Genomic DNA, 24,620 nt, shown 5'->3' on the forward strand with positions numbered 1-24,620 from the left:
TCAACCCTTTTAATTTCAAGGACCCCCATAACTCTGACAGTGTATAAATGGAACCAAATGGACCCGTAAGGGTCCATTTGGTTCCATTTGTACACGGTCAGAGTTACAGACCTGTAAGGGTCCATTTGGAAACCCCTCAAGGAACTCTGAGGGTCCCTTGAGGGGTCCCTGGACCCCACTTTGAGAACCACTGGTCTACACTGCCTTGCTGGTTGGCTGTTGGCTCGTCCATGGCTAGACACTCACCTGTGCTTCATCGTGATTGCTCTGGATGCTCAGCTGTCCCTCATGCGCTCATTAGGGCCTTAGTCTATAAAGAGGAGCTGTTTCCAATTTTCACTCTCTCTCCTCTCTCCTGCACCGCAGCTGAAAACTTTAGCCTTTTGTTCCCTTAGTTCGTATTTTTTTCCAGTTCAGTTATGATGGGCCTGGTGGTAGTAAGTACTTTATTTGACTGGTTAGTTTAGTTTCTTTATTTTGTTTTGGCAGTATATGGGGCGCTGGCTCACCAGACTCATCACTTTTGATTTTGGCCAGCCGATCATTTTATTTTGTTTGTATTTTTGCCACAGCAGCAGGGTACCACCCTTCTTTTCCTATATAAGGGACTGCTGTGGCCCGGCGCGTTTATTCAAGATTTTTTTCTCGCATGATGTATCACAAAGCACGCATCTCTCAGTCTGAGCAGCAGTCGAGTAGTTTAACAGTTCACTTGGACGGTATCTTGGACTATCGAACGCTACTGACAGCCTGTCTTGTTATGTGCAAATAAGAATATCTGAATATAAAATACAAATTCATTACAAGTGAGACCTGACTCTGTCCTATATCATTATATTATTGCCATTGGTGTTCGAGACAGTTTTAATGGCCGTAACAGCATATACAATATGCCGTACAGTATACAGACAGTATACAGTATATGACCGCTAAGTCGTTCGGATATGCGGTTGTCCAGAATCGCCGATATGTCCATCCATTATATAGGCATATATGGATATCCAGTTGTCCAGAACCGCCGATCCAACCGATATGCCCATATATGGGCATATACTGATGACATCAGGGATCTCCATGTATGGGCATAAAGTGGACAAGGACTGACAGATACAGAGATATCCATATATGGGCATTAAAGGGACACAGACGGGTACTCTGAGAAAGACCCCGACACATATAGTTTTGATTGGCTGTGCGGCTGAAGGCTGCGTAGCGGCATGAACCTCTAGTATACATAATAGTATATTATACATACTCATTTCTATCCTGTGTTTTTTCTTTTCTTTCCTTCTGTTTATATCCTGTTCTCACACAATAACTACAGAATGATGAATAGTTCACACCACTTTGATCCTGGACCTTTAGTCTTGTTAGTATGTAAAGTACGGTGGCTTTTGACATGTACAGTATATGCAAGTTCCAATGAAAATCAAATCATAGGATATCACTGCATTGAATTACATGGTCTCTTGCATTATCATATTATAAGTATTATTATCATATACGCACACACCCACACACTCTCCTAGACAGCCCCTCTGAGACACGCCATAAAAAAACAAAAGAGAGTGTGAGAGCAATAACGGCAGGCAGTGAGAGACAGAGGGAAAGGTGTAGAAAGGTAACAGTGCAACGTGTGGGTGAGAGAGAATGTCAACGCAAACTACTTGCAGAAGAAATGGAAAAACTGATCAGTTGACCTGGTTTCCCTGCTCGCTCCAATAAGAAGGACAAATTCAGGTTGGCGCATAGGGCAGGAAAGATACAGGTGCACATGCAGTCAGACACAGGCAAGCACGCATACACACAGACTAATTCAAGGCTAAATCAAGCTAGCTCACATAAACACAGCTATTGTGTGGTGCTTGTACTGTCCAAACCTCTGGACTACAGCTGGCCACTAAACCAAGTAAATCCCCACTGTCAAATAGCACTGGCATGCTGCCGGCAGCAGGCAAGCAGTGGCTGCTGCCAAGCCAAGCCTCCAGGCGACTAGATCTCTACAATAAACTCTGGGATGGTGATGGCCAGTCACTCTACTACCCACATACTAATTCATACAGGGACATGCGAATGCATGCTCGCTAACACACGGTACTGTACATTGGAAACCGTGGCTCTGTCACTGCCACAAACCTCTTCCACACTCTACCCCTTTTCCCAAACACTAACATAATACTGTATGCAGTCTATGCACACAGCTACCTGGCTAAACCTAATGCTAATGACACCTTCAAACTCTTAGTATAATCAAGCTCTTTTTCAGCCCCAGGTCACTATGACGCAGACCCTCTCTATGTCTCTGCCTCTCTCGACAGGAGGCATGTTCCAGACTTGCAAATAAGTACGGTGCTGCTCATCAGCAATCACATTGCAGCCGCTTCACCTCGTTCTATTTTCCTAAACATTTATTTTGAGATTTGAGACACAGGGATGAGTGACGGGAATAAGGGACCACCACCGCCCAATTCAGACCACCAGTGTCAACACTAGTCCTTAGCCAGTTTCAATGCTAAATCTATGCAATGAGCGTCTCCGTGCTTTTGCTCAGCGTCGCGACGCTCCACAGCAAAAAGCGTGGCGTCTTTCTTTTTAGCTGTTAATCTGTATATATGGCTGAATGTCATCAGTGCCCGAAACATTGCTTCTTTGAATAAATCGTTGCTCCTGTACCGTGCAGTTCAGCAGTGTGCGGACGGATTCTTTTTATTGTCAATCTGTGTATATAATATATATATATATAGCAAATCTCTTAGTTACAACAACATTGTCCTTGTGATGCAAGGACAATGCTTCTATATTAAGATTATAAATATCGCTTTCTACAGGTACCTTCCTTCCCATGGATGCTGTAGAAGTTGTGACTTTGTATATTACATTACAGTCATTTAGCAGACGCTTTTATCCAAAGCGACTTACAATAAGTGCATTCAACATAGGTAGGCAAGGAAACTACTAATCACCAGAAGTCTTAAGTGCATTCTCTTCTAGAACAAGTAACTAAGAGTATACCTAGTATGGTAAAAGTGCAATATATCAGCTACCTACTTTCTTAAACAGATGAGACAAATAGGAAAATCAAATGAGCAAGAGCTAAAACAAATATATATATGCATGTATATCATGTATATCAAGGTTTACAATGTATATCAACGTTTGCAACTAGCAGCTGTGCATGTGCAAGTAATGAAGCTCGGGCATGCAACTACATGGCGTATTTAATGCCTAAAATGTATAAATAATTTACAAACAAGCCACGGGAGGTGAGATTCTAATTCCTGTATTTCTCCTGCCTGTGTCTGTGTGCTTTGTTGCTGGATGCAGCTGGTCACTGATCATTGAGCACCGTGGCTCTTGCTGGCCGTGGACTAGAAACACATCACTCAACACCACTAGCAACTGACAGAACCAAAGTGCTGTTTGCACATAGGGAATATTTAAGTTTTAAACTATAGCAGTTACAGATCGATAGACAGCAGGTGCGGTCACGACTCGTGGGTGGTCTGAACGGCACACCAGCTGCTCTCTGCCCAGGCAGCGGCGCAGTTGGGGTGGCGAAATACAGACGGACTCCTTGCAGGACATTCACAGCTTGTTTGTAAACAATCTATACATTTTACCCAATAAATAGGTCATGTAGTCAATCAATATCGATTCCTTTCCCATCTACAGCTGCTAGTTTCAATCTTTTATTTAAAAATGCGCTACTGTCCTACAGTCTGTTTCTTCACAGCAGACACACACGTTGACAGCTGTCACTCGTAGACTTTGACACGCTTTGCTTTAGTGTCGTGCTTAGCGTCATGGACTAGCGTCGATGTTAATTCGGCGTGAGGGAGTTTCAGAGAGAAGGACCTGAGAGGTATAGGCAGGAGGAAAAACTGAGGTCATTAATAAATCTGACATGATTGAGAAATACAGTATAATGAAGTAAATGATGTATACATACAGTATACAAAGGTGTAATGCATGTTCATTAGAAGCCTACATTATATACATTATAAACTAACTAATTAACAACACCAGGTCAAAACCTAGCATATGGCTGGACCGTGTATGAAATGCTAGAGGGTTTCTAATTTTAAATGACGGATACAGAAAGTGTGACACCACTATGCCAAGGTGAGTGATGGAGATACACCATTGCTTGCCTTCTGAGGGCACTGAGGATATAACCCAAATGGAGTCTGTGGAGCCACATGGAATCATTTTTGAAAGAGCACCCACCAGTGGTTTTAATTTCAGTGGCTCAGTCATTCAGTCACTGAATCAGTCAGAGACATTCACGTTTATGGGGCTGGCCCCACTGTTGTGGTCCAGCCAAAAACTCACACATGCGGAATCCCTATTGTACTCATACCCATAAGTAACTAGAGGTGGATAATTAACCAATCTCATTTTACCACAAGAACGCTTTTTATTTATCAGTCATCCATGTACACACACATTGTACTAAATTCCCCATAGCCAAGTTTATTTTTTCTTTATTTTAGGAAAGATTTAGATTCAATCCTAACGACAGAATGCATTCTTGACAAAGTGAGTTGATTGTTTATTTTATACAGAGCATTATCATTACAGGATGTTGTAATAATTCATGATGTCCGTATTGATATCAGTATGTGGCTGAAAGTTCATTTTTTCTTGTTTACTGCAATGCTAAAGATCTTTGGCTAAGTAGGTTACATATGAGCTTGCTAAATTAAGTTAATGGTTTTGGTTCATGACATTACCTTTCCCTTATAATATTTGTGTTTCATGAGGCCTTAACCTAAAGTGGAAAACAAAAACATTAAGCATGCATTTATGCATTATGTGCATTATGTTGCTGAGTGCACAGTAAGGTGTGTGCATTGTATGCATTCCGTAGTGTAATATGCATCTATACTGTCTAACTAGTCAGTACACATATTCCCTATAGTATTATTTAGGAACAGCTGTATTCATTTATTCAACTTTATATCCACATATTTATGTATTTATTTCCGTATCATATGAAAACCCTGAAATGCGATCACTGAGTCATCTCTGAGTCCTGTATGCTCTTTGACCGGAGTCCCGTGGTGGGTACTTAAGCTGGGATAAGACTACAAGATAATCGGGGTGATTTTGGGTCAGAAAAGAACCTCCAGAGTACCGGGTGGCATGCGGTACCCCAGCCTAGATCGGGAGTGAATCTCAGGCATAATTATCCTCTAGAGTGAGCGGTTCAAAGATCCAATCTTAAGCCTCCTGACTTACTCACAGGACGGTTGGGGCCGACCCGAGAATGTTCAAACATGTTTGATATTTATCTGGATCGCTACTGGCCGAGTGGAACGGCATAGCGGGAGTCACTCACGACCGATAGAGAGACAGTCTACAAGGAGACAGACGTGACGTGAATGAGTGGACTTTTGGCACGGAGACCGGTCCAAAACAACAGTGGTGCGTTCCGACAGCTGATGCTTGTAGATATGTGGGAAGAACAAACACTGTATATGACTCACACATATCCCAAATGTTCGCCACCACTACAAATTAAACCGCTATTTACATCTGCTGCTGCTTCCGCATGTGATCATGTGAGATGAAATGATGTAAGGTGCTGCGTTCGGGAAACCCCAAGAATCTTAATAGAATCCTGTAGTGTGTGATGCACCATTATTTTAACATCCTGTAGTGTGTGCATGTTTAAGATAATCTGATGAGAGAATCTTATAAGATTATCCTGTAGTGTGTGATGCTACCAAATTTCAAAATCATTTTAAGATTGAAAAAATCCTTATGTGTGAGTCCAGCTTCAGGCATGCCTCAACTAAAGGCTCACTAACTAAACCTAAAACTAAACATTTCCACACATACAGTATACTGTACTGTACATCTACCAACAAACAGCAGACACGTGAAATGTAATTTCATTTAAAGCCATGCATGTGCCAATTCTATTTTTGGTCATGTATGGTTTATGTCATGTATAAACACAATAAAACGTACCTATACTTATAAATCAGGGGACCTGTATCCAAATGCAAACTCAATGTAAGCAGAGGATAGTATAGTAAGGCTGGTAATCTCCACTTAATTATAGTGTGTAGACCTTTTTTTTCTGCAGCTGTGACATTCAGGTATCCAATTACTAGAGTGTTACCAAGGTGCCTGGAGCCTATAAACCCACACTATGTGATACAGTAGAAGAACAAGGGGTCAGAGCCCTGCTCAGGAAAGAAAACAGAAACACTACAGCATGGATAATGGGCCGTCCAAACCAAGCACTATAATTATAACTCTAAAGATACCACCTCTACCCATCCACTCAGGTGGATGGTAGAGTCAACATCACAACTATAACGATGGCAGTGGTGAAACATATATATATATATATCTAGAGCATAGTTATTGTACTTGGTGTGGATGGCCCTTAACATTATGTATACCCAAACACTCTAAAGCACTGCCCATTCCAACTTTCTTTGTGTTTTCACACAATTGTTTAAAACGTCAAATAAATTAGGCGCTTTTGAAAAATTGGACTGTGTGTGTATACACACACATACATACATACATACAGTATATAGTGTATCCGCTGCTAAAGTTTTTTAATTGTTTACTTTCTTTTTACTTGTATCATAGCCTGTTTTTATAATACAGTATAAAGATATTATGTTGCTTATTTTACAGTGTTCAGAGCATTTCACACCACCATTTCACTGCACATACTTGTATGAGTGAGTGGCAAATAAAACCCCTTGAATTTGGCTCAGAGCTCAGCCAACAATGCCACCTTGCCTCTGAAGCCGTTTGATAAGCTTCACACACTGGGAGTCAATCAGTCTGTGGGCGGTTGGACAATGGACTAACTGACTGTATGACACGAGACACGTGGTCAACATCGACCACATGCTCTCCAAACCCAGTATGATAAGCATTGGCACACTCATGCGGGGTTTGCCCTAATACCATGTTTCTATTCATCATAACAGTGACTGATCAGAACAGTGGCAGCTATAGGAGGTCGTCTAAAGATGTGAGTTCAGTGCTCTTGAAGGCACCCGGGTGATGCAGGTGTTTTATTACGCTTATGTGTATATCCTGGGTTTAAGTTATATTCTTTTGCCAAAATAAAATCAGAGGTAAAGAACCTGCGCACACAGACGGCGAACCTGCGAGTGCTTCGTTGCCCGAGCACCTCTGAGAAATGCAGAGCACCCGTTAGAAAGTGCCCTTGATTTTACTACTCATGCGGCCATCGTGTTGGGAAAGATTTACATTAATTTGATAGCGAACGCCACCCAGCACACGCTGCACGGCATTACTGTGTTGCAAAACAATTGGACCCACACACCCACTGATGTTACAGTACTTAGCAGGTCACACAATGGACCATTGATATGCATCCAGCGTGGTCATTCCTGTTAATTCATGCTGTTGTACAAGGTGTGTGTGTGTGTGTGTGTGTGTGTGTGTGTGTGTGTGTGTGTGTGTGTGTGTGTGTGTCATGAATTGCCAATCCATGATCCACAGATAGCTGGCGCAGCACCGACTGAGGGAGTGAAGAGGGACAGTCAACAAGAGAGACAGAGAGGGAGTGAGGGAGAGATTTTTCCTCCACAATTTAAATATAAAAAATATATAACATATGCCATCCGGGTATTTAATGTCACACATCCCATCCTTCTTTTACCCTGAATAAGGCAGCTTGTCTGTCCGAAACGTTCTGTCTCTGTGTCCACAATAAAATTTGCATCGGCAGTTACGAGTGTGCGGCTATACTCTTTTATTATTTAGTGTTTATTCCGTTGGCTGGCACCTCACAAGGACCGGTGTGCGGTGCACCTTTTGATAAGCATAAATGGATGAACTACCCTTGTGAAAAACCCCAAGGAAGCTATGACACACTTTTATAGAGCTCTGATTCAAAGTGTTGCCAACTTTTCCCAACGTGGTTGTTAGGGTGTTTGTAGGTTGTTGCTAAGTTGTGTGAAGTCCAGGGTGACCTCTACACATCCACCAATCAAGCTCAAATTTCACACTCAAGTAAGTCGACCCTAGTCGACAAAAAAACAAGGCATGTGGAGAAATGATTCACCTTCGTTTATTTTTGGAGCACCCTACTTGGATGGGAGTACGCCTGTATTAGACTCGCAAGCCAGTCTCTTCACTCTATCCCTCTGGGATGATTTTTACTAAGACCTCTGAGGGTCACAGTCGCACTTTTTATTGATTTACTGGAGGCATTATTTTTATTTGGACCACTTTTCATTGACAGAATTCATAGCGTTTTTTAAATACATTTTTTATTGTATTGTTGGACTGACTGCTAAAACTCATGCAATATAAGTTTCTCTCAAGGAACATGACATTGACATTGACGTTTATAAACAAGGTTTATACACTGTATACAATAATGGGTGTTAAGGCGATACACGTATGCATCCCTTCATGTTGCAAATCCACCATAAGCAAACGGGTAAAATTCCATTGGCTACTATGGCTATTCATTTTTGAGCCTTGAAACTAAGTACCAGCCAAGTGTGGTTCACCTGGCTTACCACTGAGTCGTAGTGCAATAAATGTCTTCCCGTGCACATGCCACCTGGGTGCACATGCACGTGTGCAAACACACACAACCCACACGCACACCTGCCCTGGTGTTTGACAAATCCCATCCCCTGCCTGGGGAATGACGGAGCCAAAAACGTGAATTTATTCCTCTGCCTGCTAACCTATTGTACAGTATGTCATCTGACATGGCTTAAGATTGGCAGGCAGGAGATAACGACAACAGCAAAACGTCTGCAGAAGATGACAGCACACATGGAGCACAGTATTGTAGTATAGGAGTTTGCTCTACCTCCAATTACCAGAGAAGCCTTCAGATTGTGGCCTGTGAGTCACCTTGAATAACAGGAGGAGGAGGTTGCATTAGGGCTGGACGATATGGAGAAAATCAAATATTCTTTTCTATATCGATATTGTGACAATAATGTCTTACTGTGACTGTAATATCAATTGTCTTTAAAATGTTTCCAAAAATAGCAGATTTGCAAGCTCACAATGCATCACGCCGCAGCACGTTGTGACCTTGTATGTAGATGGGCTATTTTAGCTAACTGTTTAAAAACTTTTGTACAAGTACAAAATGAGGTTTAAGTGATTAAAACCATGAAAAGACAATACTTATGCCAAGTCTCATATATCACACTATCTAGGTATTGCCCAGCCTTAGGTTGCATATAGCAACACATGCCAGATTGCAAGTGGTTAATGTACCAGAGAAGCAAAATACAACGAATGAATCACAGCCGCTCTCTCTTAACTTTGCCTAGTCTTTTCTCTAAGTGCATGAGTTTAGATGTGCAGAGGGATACACAAAAAAATAAAAATAAATAAACACTGAAGGAAGCAAACTTTGGAAATAAATGTAGAAATGAATGGAGCTATTCATCACAAAGAAAATATCTGAAGAATATCAACACAACTAACCCCCCACATACCTGACATGCACATGTGTACACACACACACACACACACACACACACACACACACACACACACTAGCAGCAGCTCTTTTGCCCCTTGTTGCATTCAGGGCACGCCTCTCTCTAGCGTGGAGAAAATGCATCACCGCAGCCCCTTCCCCTCTTGCCTTGCTCGCGCGTTCAATTCCCCAGGAAGCAATAGAGGGCCTTCAATTCCAGCTTTATTGCTGTTCTCAGTTATTACATGCCGCCTGGGCGATGTCTCCTCCCCGACCGATGCCTCTGCTTCTCTCCTCCAATCTCTGACACTACGTGCCTAAATCTCTCTCCTGCCTCTGGTTGTAGACACTGCTACGTCCCTTAACTGTCCTTTCTACCCAAGTCCACTGTAGTGCCCTCGTGTCTGTCCTGATACACACGTATAGCTTATCTCTTTTATAGCTTATCTCTGTATTCATGCTCATGAATCTGTGGCTGCCAAATGACACCGTGCCTTTGATTGTGTACATTTTATCTTCTTATACTAGGGAGTGAAACACTGTGGAATTAATCGAGTAAAATGAAATGTTGCAACATCAGTACATTTTACAGCTCTTGTAATCCTATTTCTAGTGAAGTTCCGCATCTTCTGCTTTGGTGGTTTCCTTGAGGTGTGACTAATTGGTCTAACTAGAGCAATTGTTGTGATTTTGCATTTCAGTAGGTCTGATTAAAGACACAAGTATATATTCAAAGCTAACAATACATACTTCGTTGCGGGACGGTATTGCACGAGGAAAATAACTGATTTGCAAGCCGACAATGCGATGAATCGAGACCTGTCCCGTATAAATTAGGCTTTAAAGGATATTTAGTTTCCTGGATACAGTGTGCTAGCATGGAGGCAGAGCATGGCGGAGGAAGCTGTGAAGGTTTTAAAACTCACGGAACCTTCCATTAGGAATGCGGATTACACCTGCAGGAGCTTTGGTTGCAGGATACGACAACAACGTGGGCGTACGCACCACGGCGTTCATTCAATGCATTTCTAAACAGATGAAAAACACTGGAGACTTTACCGAGCTAAAAATGGTCCGTGATAAAAAAAATGACCTGCCAGGCAGCCGTCACTTCTATAGGAGCGAGGAGAGGAGACACTGGATATATGTGGCAGGAACAGTGCTTACGCAATAACATCCTCATTGTTAACTCTTGAGAGTAACATTTGTGAGGAATTTACTGTATACGACGAAACAAACACACATGTAGACAGCCCAGTAAAGACCCGTGACATCTTTCTAGGAGTTCCTCAAACACACACAAAAAACACCCATCACACACCACCTGACATTAAGTTAGGCATGAGTATTTTATTCACTACACTTGCGCACACACACATCTCTCCATTACACACACACGCACACGCACACACACACACACACACACACACACACCTCTTTGTCAACCTTGCACTTGGCTAACCTGAGGAGACCCAGCAGTCTGCCCGATTGATGGAGGACAAAGGCGGACTGTACTCGTCTGTGTCTAACAGTCCAGATCACCAGAGCGACCTCTGGCTCTCTCTGTCCACTAACAGGATGATTTATTTAGCCTGACACAGATGTACAGTCTGAATGCCAAGTGGAGATTAAATTGGGCCACGGATGGATAGCGGGTAATCACTGAAGTTGAGCAGCCCCCAATGCTTACCCTTGGTGATGATGAATCATCACATTACATGGCCAAGTGGAGGACCTGGGGACGGCCACAGGTCAACAGAGCACTGAGGTAGATAAGGGTGGTGGTGTCTTTGGCCAGGGACGGCTAACAATGGCACCATACCCAGACTTTATGTGGTGAAATAAACAGTGAGTTCTACTGAGCTGCCAAAGCAACATTTGGGAGCAGTTGTCTGCGTTGGGTGACAGGTGGTAGAGGGTTTCAAGGCAACTAATGGAACTCAGGTGCACAACAACACTAAATCTCTTCAGTGGACCAACTGAAAAGCAACAGTTTCCCCACATTGCGTACAGACACTGCGATGGTAAATTGGAACTGCTTGCTGTGAGTCACAGACCTTTTCATATAACAGATATACGTGATAGTCTCAAGTAACAATGTGTAAATAAAGATAATCATCAACATAAATCAGAGAACCAATCAGGTGTGTCAAAGTAAACAAGAACCAATTATGTGTGGCGGTGTAATTGGGGGAGGCGTTACCTGGATGTCCCACCTGGGCGGAGCCTGACAGCAGTAGAAGACCTTGAGGCGTTCAGTCACGGAGCAGCTCTTCTCTTCAAAGTGATCCGCTATAGTCTGGTGGGGGAAAGAAGAGTCATAAACTTCAATTGATGGCGAGTATTCAGATTCACAGCTGCATCCGACTCATGCATTATTCACTCAAATACGTGAACCTGCTTACAAAGTAAAACCTTGCTTAAAAATATGAAACTTCATCATATTAAAAACCCTGCAAAACTCAGATCAGAGTCCAAATAATTTATTTATGGAATTAGTAAAGTATCCACTGCAATTTTATAGCTATGTTATGGCCTTGACGACACAAGCCTACTGCATGTTAAGTCCAGTTCTTGGCAACGTTTTCAAACCATTACAGATGCTCATTTGAAAAGAAAAGCCAACAACAGAAAAGTTTACAGAGCTCACTTCGATCCCTGATTCCCCGTAAATGGCTGATTGAGACGTGACTGCAGAACACACGTGACTGGCATTTCCAAGCCCCCAATACCTAATTGAGATCTCTGCAGTTAATCTCAATCGTTGGGTTATTGACAGAGTTGCACAATGCACGTAGAGGGTCGTTAGGTGCTCAATGAACGCTGCTGAAGGGCGCCCAGGAGCAAACAATAAACACCACTAAAGTGTCTCTGCAGGGTGCCTGCCCTGTCAATGAGCCACAGCTGACTGTCGCGCCATTGTTATTACACCCGATTTATAATGGCTGTGCATCGCGTCGCACACAGGAAAGAACAGATTTTCAATGCACGCTGGTATTTGCGCAATTAAGTATACATTCCTTGTGTAAGGACAAGCCGGCGTGGTAAAGCACTGTGACACAGCGCCTTTCTCCATCATTATATTTTTCAAAAGAATATTTGTCTAATATCTATGCCTAAAGTCGGGCCTGACTTGCCGTTATGACGTGCATGGCGATAGGGAGATAGTGTTCTAATTTAAAAATTTGAGGCAGGTAATACCATGGCTCATGAAGCAGCGCTATGCAACCGCTCCCAGACGTGGCGAGGTGCGGCGGTTGTGATTAGGCTAGTGGTGTTATCAAGGGGGGGAACGCAGACAGGGCCATGTCTCCTATAATGAGATTTTGGAGCCAGACTGCCTACGATACAAACGTTTAATTATGAGCAGTGGATGGAGTCCGAGCAGTGCTAGATGTGATGGGGCTCCATGTATGGGAAATTAAGGGGAAATTTAACTAAACGTGTAATGGGAGACAATCTTGCGGGATAGGAAGATGGGGCTGAATACTGAGTGGTGAGCCACAGTGACAATATAATGATATCTCATTTTCCTCTCTAGATACAAATGTAATATAGACAGTCAGATAGAGAGCACAGTCATGCAAGTAGGGGTAAAACAGTTAATCAAAATAATCCATTTTAGTCGATTAATTTTCTTTCTTTTTTAATTTCCCCCCGAAAATGTTTAAATCCTTTTTAAATTAGCATAGCAGCAGTGTGCGACACCGTTGTACGACAAATTATAAAATAGGACTTAATTGGTCAATTAGACTAATCAATTTAGTCAATCAATTGATATATTAAAACGTATATATAAAACATACTTTGGGGCACCGATAGCCAAGTGGTTAAAGCCATTTGATTTGATTCCCAGGCCAGGCGGAACATTTGTTGTATGACCCCTATCTCTCTCACCGTGTTTTTTGATTAATCTCCGCTGTACTATCAATAAAGGCAGAAAAGAAAAGGCTGAAAAAAAGTGACAATAAAAGAAAAACACGCTTTAAGATTATTCAAAACAGTAATCGATAGAATAAACACTAAGAAAACAATCGGCGGTTGCAGCCCTGCATACAAGTTGACACACATACACACACAAAAGAGTCAAATAAATTATAAACACAGACACAAAACACAGTGATAAGGGAACCAACAACCAACATCAAGGCAGCCCATTCGAGATAGGATCAATAAGTAATTTCTTTTTAGCCCTGCGAGATCTAGTTTGGAATCCCAACAGACGCATCTACTGGCTCCAGTGCCTGTATAATAACATGGCCTGTGATGAACACTGACCTGAAACAGTGCTCTGGTGACTACTTGTATGCTGCAAATACGACTCAAACTAATTCCTTTTGGTCCTGGACGGTAAAGTGGATAGTTGGCAAATTCCAGGTCAAAGTCGAGGTTGAGAAGGAAAAAAAGAAAGAAGACAATCTAGACCTTGACTACCATGAGCTAACATTACTCTGAAACACACCTTGTGCATCAGTGGAAGCACTCGGTCAACCGTTTAAAGTTAGTTAATACTTCCATTTAACCCATTAAAACCGGCCCTACGTTCTCCCGGTGGGGGCTCGTCACTGGCAGGTGAGTCAGTAGGATACAACAGCAGTGACAACACAGAAATGTGTGTGGGGAGGAATGAATTGGCATAACGACGAAATTGGGGAGAAAAAGGGGGAGGGGGGATTGGCTACTCTAAATTAAGAAATAAAAATACAAAAATAAATAAAGGAACATGTTTTATTTGGGATATAGAAGGTTTCCCTCGGTTCTAATTATTGTTTTATGTTATGCACAGGATGGGGGTGCGGTTGAACTTTTTGTTTAGCGGTTTTGATATCATTTTTTACAATGTCTGAGACGAGGGATGGCCGACTGTACAGAAATTGGAGTTGTGAATAATTGGATGTACGACAGTGGCAATTACTTTTTCAAATAAATCAAATCAAGAACAAATTATGGCCTGAAACGTTGGTGGCAGTGTTCCACCAACAGAGTCGTAAAAAGTACTTAATCAAGGAGGAGTGGAGTGGCATGATATATCTATGTTTTTAATTTATTACAAAGTTAACTATGTAGTTGGCATCTATGACTTAAGTCCTCTGAAGAGATGAAGGCGTTCTTAACATTTCCCTCGCGTCAGTCAGTTGACATCCTCAGCACGGTGCTCAACTGAAGGCCTTCACTGAAGTAAAGCTGATCAGCTGTCATGACTGAAGGAATGAGCTCTCGGCAACAGAGCCTATTGATGCTCCAGTATAAAATATTCTATCTGTGTTCCTGCCCCCCCCCGGCCCACCCCCTTAACCCATCTAGACCGGGAACGCATCTGTGTCATTTTAGATTTCTTTGGCTATTCAAAAATAGCAGATATACAAGCTCATAGCGCGGCAGCTTGTAGATCTGCTATTTATTTATTTTAAAATCGTGAAAATGTGTGCAAATCTTTGAATAGTTTTAACTCAAATCTTTGCCACTGGTGGTCCCTGGAACCAAATACTTTGAGATGGGGGGTCCGCAGACAAATACATATCATTTTGGGGGTTCTTGACATGGAAAAAGTTTTAGAACCACTGATATATAACATGAGTTTAAAAAAAAAAACTGTTCGGATTTAGAAGACATTTGTAGAATCCCCAGAAGCAAAGATTTGAATACAAAATGTTTGCTTTAAAATCTATATACATTCATAGATTTCACAATTTTTTCATGATTTCTAAAAAGACTAGCAGATTATCAAGCTCATAGATCAGCACTCGGTGCCACGCTATGAGCTTGTAGATCTGCTATTTTTGAATAGCCCAAAGTATAAAATAATGGTTACAGCAAAAAAATCTAAAATGACACAGTATGCGTTCCCGGATTGAATGGGTTAAAATGGGATATGTCAATCACCCCATTGATATTTGGCAGTGTTGTATTCCACAGTCAGGGACGACTATGCAGAGCACATCTCAGAGTTTAAGGGATAATACCGCCTGCTTTCCAAGAAATCACGTTTTAGCATGCCATGCATTGTTTTGACTGGCATGTGGGCTTCCAGATTAAACTAGCTAGTTGTAGGGTGGTTGTAGGGTCATCCCAAGGCGTAGGAAGAAGGGAGGCTGAGTATTATTCATTGGGATGAACTGCCACCTCGTGAGGAAATGGAATTTCCAGTTGACTAGTTGCAAATGGTAAAAGCCAGTTTGCTTGAGAGCACACTAGAGAAGACTAATTACTAGGGCTGAGCCAAATGCTATTTGTTTACACTTTGATGCGTCATTGGCAAATCTTCTATGAATCAAAATAATATATTAAAAACATTCTTTTCAGGGTCCTTCCAAACAATGTGAAAAACATAATGTGCTGTTGGGGGCGCGCCCACATCTATTTTACTAATGTGTTATCGAGGCATGAAACAACATGAGCTGACTTTTGTTTAAAAAAAAAGGAATTTCACTGATATAAAGTATTAATCTGAATTGGATCGGAAGCACAATTGTATAAACTCTCAGTACATGAAACATTTGCCTGGGTTTGAACTAGTAGAGGATTCATAACAGTGCTTCATGATTCCAAGATACTCATGGAATCATGGACTTTTCCTCAAAATTGCAACATAATTTATTAAAGCATGTCGATAATAAGAAAACTTTTAAAAGACACACGAGCATGGAAAGCTTTCATGTTTACTCCCTGACACAAATAAAAGATAAGGAGCGCACACCAGTATTGCGGTTAAAAGTTAAAAGTGTTAAAAGAGAGAAGTCGTACAGCTCTTAGCCATGATGCAGAATATATTTTTTTATTGAGCACAAACCAACATTTTGACTAAGGTCTTCTTAAGGGGTTACTCCCAGAGACAAGCTCAAATGGTGACATGCCATTGCCTACACTCGTCTACTTGGTTTATACAGCATGTCTTGTGACATTTCTTGCCACGGGACGGAAGAGCAGATACAGTATGATCGCTTGGAATTACCTGAAAATGAATAGGTTTGTACTGTATGTGAGACTACGGTAGTCTTCATGCAAATCCCATCGCTAACACCTGGACAACACCCGATACCCTGCCACCATGCTCCTGAGCCTTGTGTGATGTCACCGGCATCCCGACTCCACCCCGTCACTCCTCAAAACCCCAAAATTGGAGGAGATGCCTATCACTAGTGGTTCCTTGTTGCCAGAGAGATGTTGATAAGTACACACTGATAAGTACACATCATCATCTTTAAACGGCAATAATATGGATGAAGAGAAGGACGTACCCTGTTATAAGTTCAAGTTCAAATGCACTTTACCAGTGGTCGGAGTTGCAGGTGGAATGGAGATGGAGAGAAAGAGGAGAGAGTGAATTAGGGTGAAATGAACTGTGTGTTCTTACTTGATGCGAGCACAAACCAATGTTTTGAACAACATCTTCTTTAGGGTTACTACAAGCAATTGAACTTGTATTCTTGTTCGAATGGACTGAATTCTCTTTTAGTATGCTACAGGAGTAAAACTCCTAACATGTGCAGTACCACGGGAAGTAGGGGTGCGGGGGGGGCGGCCGCCCCCCCTCCCCCCAGGTACCCGCCCCCCCATCAAAAAAAAATAATATATTTTTTGATAATAAATCGGTAAAATCAGGCAAAAATATGAATTAAATAACATAACTCTAACCTAACCCTAACCCTAAAACCAAAGTAAAGACACCAAAAACTGGGGGAAAAACGAACCGAACCCGCCCAGAACCGCGCAAAAATTCCGCGCGCATACCGCACCCCTAACCTAAAAGGTCTTCCCGCGGCTATGAACATGTGCAGCTGCACTTCTCCTTCACTTGTATTTCACTTGATCAACACTGCAATATAGTGGGTTCATTTCTAGAAAGGCAATCAAGGCCACGGTACATACAACTTCAAATGTGCTACGAGTGAATGGAACCAGACCGTCTTTTCCTTCAAGTAGAGAAGGATAAGTTGAACAGTGTCTGTACTCTGTATGCTTTAAGAGACGCCTTTTCTAAATTGCTGAGTTGTTATTCACGTCTTCACTGTTTTGCTTGATTCACTGCCTTTTTGTTTTGGCCATTATTTCAATGCCATTATTTTAAATAGTTTTAATGTTGTTTTTTGCTTTTGCTCTTCTTTCAGCTTTATTGGTGAATTATTGTTGCTTTTTCTGTAAAGCACTTCTGATTTATTTTATTTTGTATTTTTTTGTTTGCTCTGTAAAGCACTTTGAGCTGCATTCATGTCATGAAAGGTGCTATATAAATAAAGTTTATTATTATTGTTAAGTTGCACACAAATCCTACTTTTGTGCATGTGGTGTTAACTCATTCAGTGCCCAGCTTATTTATGGAAGTTTGGCTCTGAGTGCCACAGCCAAAATTCATTGTTAAAAAAAAAGTGCTTAGGAGCCGAGATACAGCCTTTTTCAGTAAGAAGTTAAACAAAGAGTGAATGGAGCAGAATATTTTCAAATCATGATATCTTGGGTTCTGAACATTTTTTTATTTATTTTTTTATTTTTTCATTACGTCTTTTAGTAAGTAAGTAAGTAAGTAAATTTTATTTATAAAGCACCTTTCAAAACAGTGTTACAAAGTGCTGTACAGTGGAACACAAAATACATACAATTAACAAGATACCAACAGGGTATTATAGTAAAAAATAGTGAAAAGTACAAAACAGCAAAGATAAAAACAAAATACAAAAGCAAAATAGTTGACCTATGTGAGTCAGGTAACTTCAAAGGACAAAGTGCTTACGAAACAGCAGTGTTTTAAGCATTCTCTTAAAACTTTCAACAGACTCAGCATGTTTTAAAGCCAGGGGAAGGGCGTTCCACAGAGTGGGAGCAACTACTGCAAAGGCCCTATCACCCTTTGTTTTTAGATTGGACGTGGGAATCTTCAGGAGGCCTTTATCAGAGGACCTGAGGGACCTCACATTTTCCTTAGGGGGCAATAGCTCAGTAATGTAAAGTGGCGCTAGCCCATGTAGAGCTTTATAGGTGGTTAACAAAATTTTAAAATCTATCCTGGACCTGATTGGTAGCCAGTGAAGTGCGGCTAATACTGGTGTTATGTGTGCTCTGCGATTAGTATTGGTGAGGATTCTGGCCGCCGTGTTCTGTATTAGTTGAAGTCGGGATAGTGACGCACGGCTCAGAGTGGTGTAGAGTCCGTTGCAGTAATCAAGACGGGAAGAGACAAATGCATGCATGATTTTTTCCAGGTCTTGAGACGTGATAATTGATTTTATTTTATTAATGTTACGCAGATGGAAGAAACATGACTGAGTTACCTTTTTAACATGGAACTCAAAGTTCATCTGGTTGTCGAAAAAGACACCCAGGTTCTTTGCTGTCTGTTTGACGTTAGTAGCCAATGTACCAAGGGACAGCCGAATTGCATCTGAGACGTCATGTGGCATTTTAGACGTCATGTGGCGCTCAGGGCGTCAGGCCACGTGACGTCTTAGACGTCATGTGGCACAGAATGAGTTTTAATGTGACTGAGCGACAGAGAGAGAAACAGGTGCTGTGTAAAATGCAACCACTGTACAGTATACAGTGCTGAGTGGTCAGAGATTGAAGCCTATCCTTTGTTTTCAATTGGATTTTCTTTCTTTCGTTGTGGGTGGAAAGTTCCCTGATTCCTTGCCGTGTCTGCTGTTGTAATTTGCAGGTAAACCCAGAACATTTTCATGTTCTTGTGAAATGATTTACGGCTCAAGATGCATACTTGGACTCAACAAAACACCATATCATCATCTGCATAACAGTAGTGCAGCAACTGTTACTGGCGAGAACAGACACAAAATGGCCACCAATAGGAGTGGGAACATCAAGTGAAAAGTAATGAGCAGCTCCGTCCCTATGAGGAAACCCCCTCTCTGGCATCCTGTGTTATCACAGGGACCAGAGGGGGGGCGTTTATCTGGAATTTGCCAGTCCCACGTTAATCACTCCCCCCATGTCTACAAGGAGCCTTCAACCCCTGTCCCTTCTCACTGGGTGAGGTTACAGGTATAGACACAGTATGGGGGCAAGAGAAAGTTATATTTTCCCATTTGGAAAGTCAAAACTACGTAATTCAGTATGGAACTCTCGAGCCAAACACTCCTTTGAGTTCTTCTCCAAAATATATTTGTACTTTGAAGAAGAACTCATTGATCACAGAATAGGACAGCTGAGCATTGGAGGGCGATGTGTCTTCATCAAAGATTCAGCAGTAGAATTGAACCTGAATAAGCATACCGTCCTCCTTTAAAAAAAAAAAAAAAAAAAACGTAGTGCATTCCTCTGAGCTGTTATAGCGGCACCATGAGGCGGAAACGGGCGGGGCCTAAAGGAAAAGTTGAAGAATAGTTACTTTTTGATAAATGTGCATATGACGTGGGCCGCTTTTTATCAGCTGACCAATCACGATTTCTGGCTCAACAGGTTTTCAAACTGCCTTTTGCTTTGCCTGAAATAATCATATTTGAAATGGGGACCCCCCCACCCTGACAAGCACTTGGAATTGTAGGAGTTGAGGCATTACATTTTGTTTAACTCGGCTCCATTGTGAAAACAGCAGATCTACATGCTCACAACGCCTCTCGTTGTAGATCTGTAATTTTCACAATTTCTGCCTCTAATATTTGACAATTTGGCCAGTGTTTAACCATTTTGATTAAAAAGGTCTAAAGAGTCCTTAAATTGTCACTTTAGAAATGTGCAGGTACCCTGTATACTGCATGTTTGTTTGTTTACTGTTGAGTGAGAAAACAATGTTGCACTTTAAGCAAATCATCTGGGGACCCCCAAAATTATCTGAACCACAGGTTGAGAACCACTGCCATAGACGGTTGTGCAATTGACATCGGTAGCGGCTCAAATAGAGAGAGAGTGAGAATAGTATTTTAGATGCCAAGTAAAAATAAATAAATAATTTACTCAGGAGTATGCACATTGGAAACGTCAGTTCTATGAAGCCCTGGATCTGGTCAAAAAGGAGCTAAGACTAACATTTGACCAAGAGGGGCTGCACAACCTTGTGTCTATTTACTGTTTAGTGCTCATATCATACAGGTTACAAACTGCAAAGGGAAATGATCCCATTCTGCTGCCAGTCTAAACTTTTAAGCAATGAATGAGCTTAAACTCCAAAAACAGTTCAACAGATCACGCCTGGAATTACAGCTGAGTCTGACTTTGAAAAACATTGGGCTTTGCCAATGAGGTTGGCCAGATTTCTGACTGCATTGCATCCACAAACGAGGGGGCTGTTCAAAGAGATTGAGATGTTTGTTCAATGCTGTTTTGTGCCTCCCTGAGCTGCCATGTCAGAAAATTAATTCTCCAGTTATAGTCATAAAACACATCTAGCTGTAATGCATGAGTAAAGTAACAGAACCATGTGCGATGTTTCATTAGCAGCACACTGGAACGCAAGGATATGTTAAGTAAATTAATTCCAGGTAAGACATGGCTTTATTTAATACTGCCGCTGTGCAGTTATTGTTTGTTCAGGCTAACGTGGGATTGTTGTCGTTGCAAGGTGCTACTGTGCAACTAGTGTTTTGGTTGTTAGTGTATTAGTTTATTATGCATCTGGCTTTGTTGTGAACAATGCACCTAATGGAGGTATAAGGTGCACCTTTTGTATGACGCGTGAGCGCAAAACAAAAAAGATGTCATACATTAGTACATTTTGTCGACAGCCCCCAGCCCCCCTACCTAAAATGTCTTCCAGCAAGCTTGAAGATAGAGAATTTATTTTTGAGGATTGCAGCTCTTGCTGTGCGAGCCATTCAAGATGGCCACGGCGATATATGCAAAAGTATTAGGCAAAATACTAGACTAAAACACAGACAAATACAGAGCTGCTAGTCCAAGATGATGGGTCTCTGTGTGAGCAATGTTATGGAAACAAAATGTACATCACGCTCCCCCTTCTTATGAGCATCACCTCAGCATTGCAAATATGAAATATATTGCCTCTATGTGAGCTTCAAAATCAATGCTCGACATGGAATAGAGCATTACGTGGAATAATGGCATAATAAGAAAAGAATGCAACGTGAACATTGACAGGATACAAAAATGCAAGCCACCCACAGCTTCTTACCTGGGTTTGCATCATGGCTCTCTCTACCCGTCGGGAGCTGCCTTTCTCCAGCTTGGTCCTGAGGCAAAGCGCTGTTACCTCTACCGCCCAAAACTTTGGCTGAGACAGCATACACTGCAAAAAATAAAAACACAGGAGAAGAATGAATAAGGTTTTAAAGATGAAATGCCCAATCAGCTTATCAAATGCACAGCTGATAATTCAAAGTAATTGATATTCATTGCCCCAACAAACCAACTAGTTGAGAAGTCAGAAGGTTCACTATGACATGAACCTGACCTTCACTGGTTCAAGAAGCAGGATATTTGGGTTTGATTAGACTTAAGTCCCAAACATGACTATGTAAGGACAGATAACTCTTGGTTCCCATGCAAAAGTGTGTGTGTGTGTGAGTGTGAGTGTGAGTGTGAGTGTGAGTGTGTGTGTGTGTGTGTGTGTGTGTGTGTGTGGGGGGGGCAATATCTTGTGTGTGAAAGGATGAAGGAGGCGGGTCTCACTTCCTGTCCATTGCAGGAAGCTTATTACTCACTGTGTAGCAACTACAGTACAGTATATATCTCCCCTCCCGGTACTTAAGTCATGTCTGCTGGAGGACTGGCCAGAGACAGGGTCAGGGATAGGCCTGCTTTTCATATTAAACACCTATGAGAGATGACCAAAAGGCAACTGCATAGCACAAAAGGCGGACACCTTTACAAGGCGCTGGTCAGTCACTTTACCTGTCTCTGAACATCATCATTACATAGCCAATCTCGGAACCCATCGTCTAATAAGATCTGATCTTTTTTTTTTTATTATGTAGAGATGATTATCCTCTGGAGGCAATGGGTGGTTTTCATGGGCTAAAACAAGTGGTTCTGGTTGTGCTGCAATCACTTTCTCTTCCTCACATAATAATCTTTTGGAAAATAACTCTCCTGTCATCTCCCTTCTCGTGTCTCATGTTATAAACAATGATAGATGCTGGTAAATGGAAATGACCATAGCACTAAACCACAGCCTTCACTTGTAGGCCACAAAACTCCCATTGCCTCGCTGATTAATAGACTGTAAAATACAAAAACAAATGCATTAATTAATGATTTGCCGATGGGTTCAGAGATTGTTATGCAGCAATCAGAAACTAATTAAATCGAGGTATTGTGCTCATTTGGGGACAAGCCAGCATACATCCCAGGGCATAATGAGGACCATATAATTACATGAGATATCAATGGTCAGTGGCTTTGTTGGCTGGTTTAGCATGAAAGTCAGTGTAAAAAATCCGGAAAGAATGTTTGTTGCCAATGGCAATGGCCTCAAAGTAAACAAGGAGCAAGCAGAGGATGTTGGACAAGCTTATGCAGGCAAATATGGCATGTATATGTGTGATGACGTCCAAATGGGAACATCTAAAATAAATAGACTTGGGTATAGCACATAATAACAAGGCAAAGTACTGCAGGATAATCCATAACCCACCAACGGAAGAAGCGGTGAATAGATAAATAAACCTTGTGATTAGGTTTTTACGGTCATAGTGACCTACGTTTGGTATGCGACACACCTCCTTTCTTAACCAACGTTTGGTCATCCTAGGCCAGTGATTCTCAACCCTTTTAAATTCAAGGACCCCCTGTTTGTACTATATCCCACATTTGATATGATTCTTCTGACTGGGAGCCAGATAGACACTCAGTGTTAAGACAAATCTGAGAGTGGAACCAATTTTGTACACTCTTTGAGCTGTAAGGGTCCATTTGTATCCTAGTCTCGCAACTATACTGTTGTCTCCCACAATTTTCGAATGCTTCCGTCATACAGTCTGGACTGGAGCACGGAAGCTCTGAAAATGATCAAGCAATAAAGCGGATGTGACGCCTCCTTCCCACTTCCGTTTCGTCTTTACAGTCGCGCACATTCATCCGAATATAAATCAAAATCATCTAAGCATATGTAGCTTGCTGCTTAGCAGAAATGGAAATGGAAAAATGTACTGTAAAGATATTTTAAGATATATTTTCACGAACAGATGACAGCTTCCTTGGATTTCGGGAGGTGTAGTTCCAGACTATATAGCATTCGAAGATTGTGGAATAGTTGTGTACTTGTATCCTAACCATCAATCATTTAGAGTGGTGAAACCTGCAAACCCCCTCAAGGACCCCCGTGGCAGTGGTGTAAAGTATCTAAGTACATTTACTCAAGTACTGTACTTAAGTACAATTTTGAGTTATTTTTTACTTTACTGGAGTATTTCAAATTTTTCAATACTTTTACTTCTACTCCACTACTATCTCAGAGACAAATATTGTACTTTTACTCCACTACAATTATTTGGGACTTTAGTTACTGTACTAGTTACTTTGTCGATTTTGATTATTATTACAAAACATGCATTAACCACTTAAGCCCTATATACATTTGAAGATAGCCATTTTATACTTTTGAAAACATTTTGATACCAATACTTTTGTACTCAAGTACATTTTGAATTCCTGACTTTTACTTGTAACAGAGTATTTCTACATTGCAGTATTGATACTTTTACTTGAGTAAAGAATGCGAGTACTTTTTCCACCACTGCCCCGTGGTACCCCAGACCATTGTCCTACCGAGACCTTATGGTATGGCTCTGGTCAACATCTCTGACGGATTAACTGACAGAACACAAACCTACAGCTCCCCTCTGTTAGACTGGCAAGGGACTAATTAAAGACTCTTAAGGAAAGCAATGGTCATCTTTTATTGTAATTCAATTGTTCACTTTGAAGAGTGTTGGAAGTATGTGGAAAGGCAAATGAAGCACATATCTAATGTTTCACATACATTTTACCCAGGTCAAGGGAAAGTGAGGTTCATATTCATCTTTAAAGATCTCCCATAATCATATGACTTACTGATCCCATTGCATAAAGATGAAAACGAATCACTAGGAGCAGCAATCATATCAAAGAAAATGCAAAGGAGAAAAGCATTGAGCAGTACAATTGTAAAACATGGATCAATGTAAATATGCACGCAATCGATAAATTCCTATGCCATGCGGTTTCCCCCTCCATCTAAAATTTACCAATTCATCCTTTTGCCCTATTCATGAACTCA

General features: G+C 41.4%; 1 protein-coding gene across 2 annotated transcripts in view; it reads right to left on the bottom strand.

Moving 5' to 3' along the window:
• Positions 1-24,620, bottom strand: part of ttc27 (tetratricopeptide repeat domain 27) — a 157,482-nt gene that overhangs the window by 50,942 nt on the left and 81,920 nt on the right. For both annotated transcript variants that reach the window (XM_084076719.1, XM_084076718.1), the window contains 2 exons: positions 21,537-21,650; positions 11,664-11,759 (listed from right to left, as the gene is read on the bottom strand). In XM_084076719.1, coding sequence (XP_083932845.1) covers positions 11,664-11,759; positions 21,537-21,650 — 210 coding nt within the window. The remainder of the gene's footprint in view (positions 1-11,663; positions 11,760-21,536; positions 21,651-24,620) is intronic.

The sequence above is a fragment of the Gymnoscopelus microlampas genome (genome assembly GCF_963454915.1).
Source record: "Gymnoscopelus microlampas genome assembly, chromosome: 13".
Classification (NCBI taxonomy): Eukaryota; Metazoa; Chordata; class Actinopteri; order Myctophiformes; family Myctophidae; genus Gymnoscopelus; species Gymnoscopelus microlampas.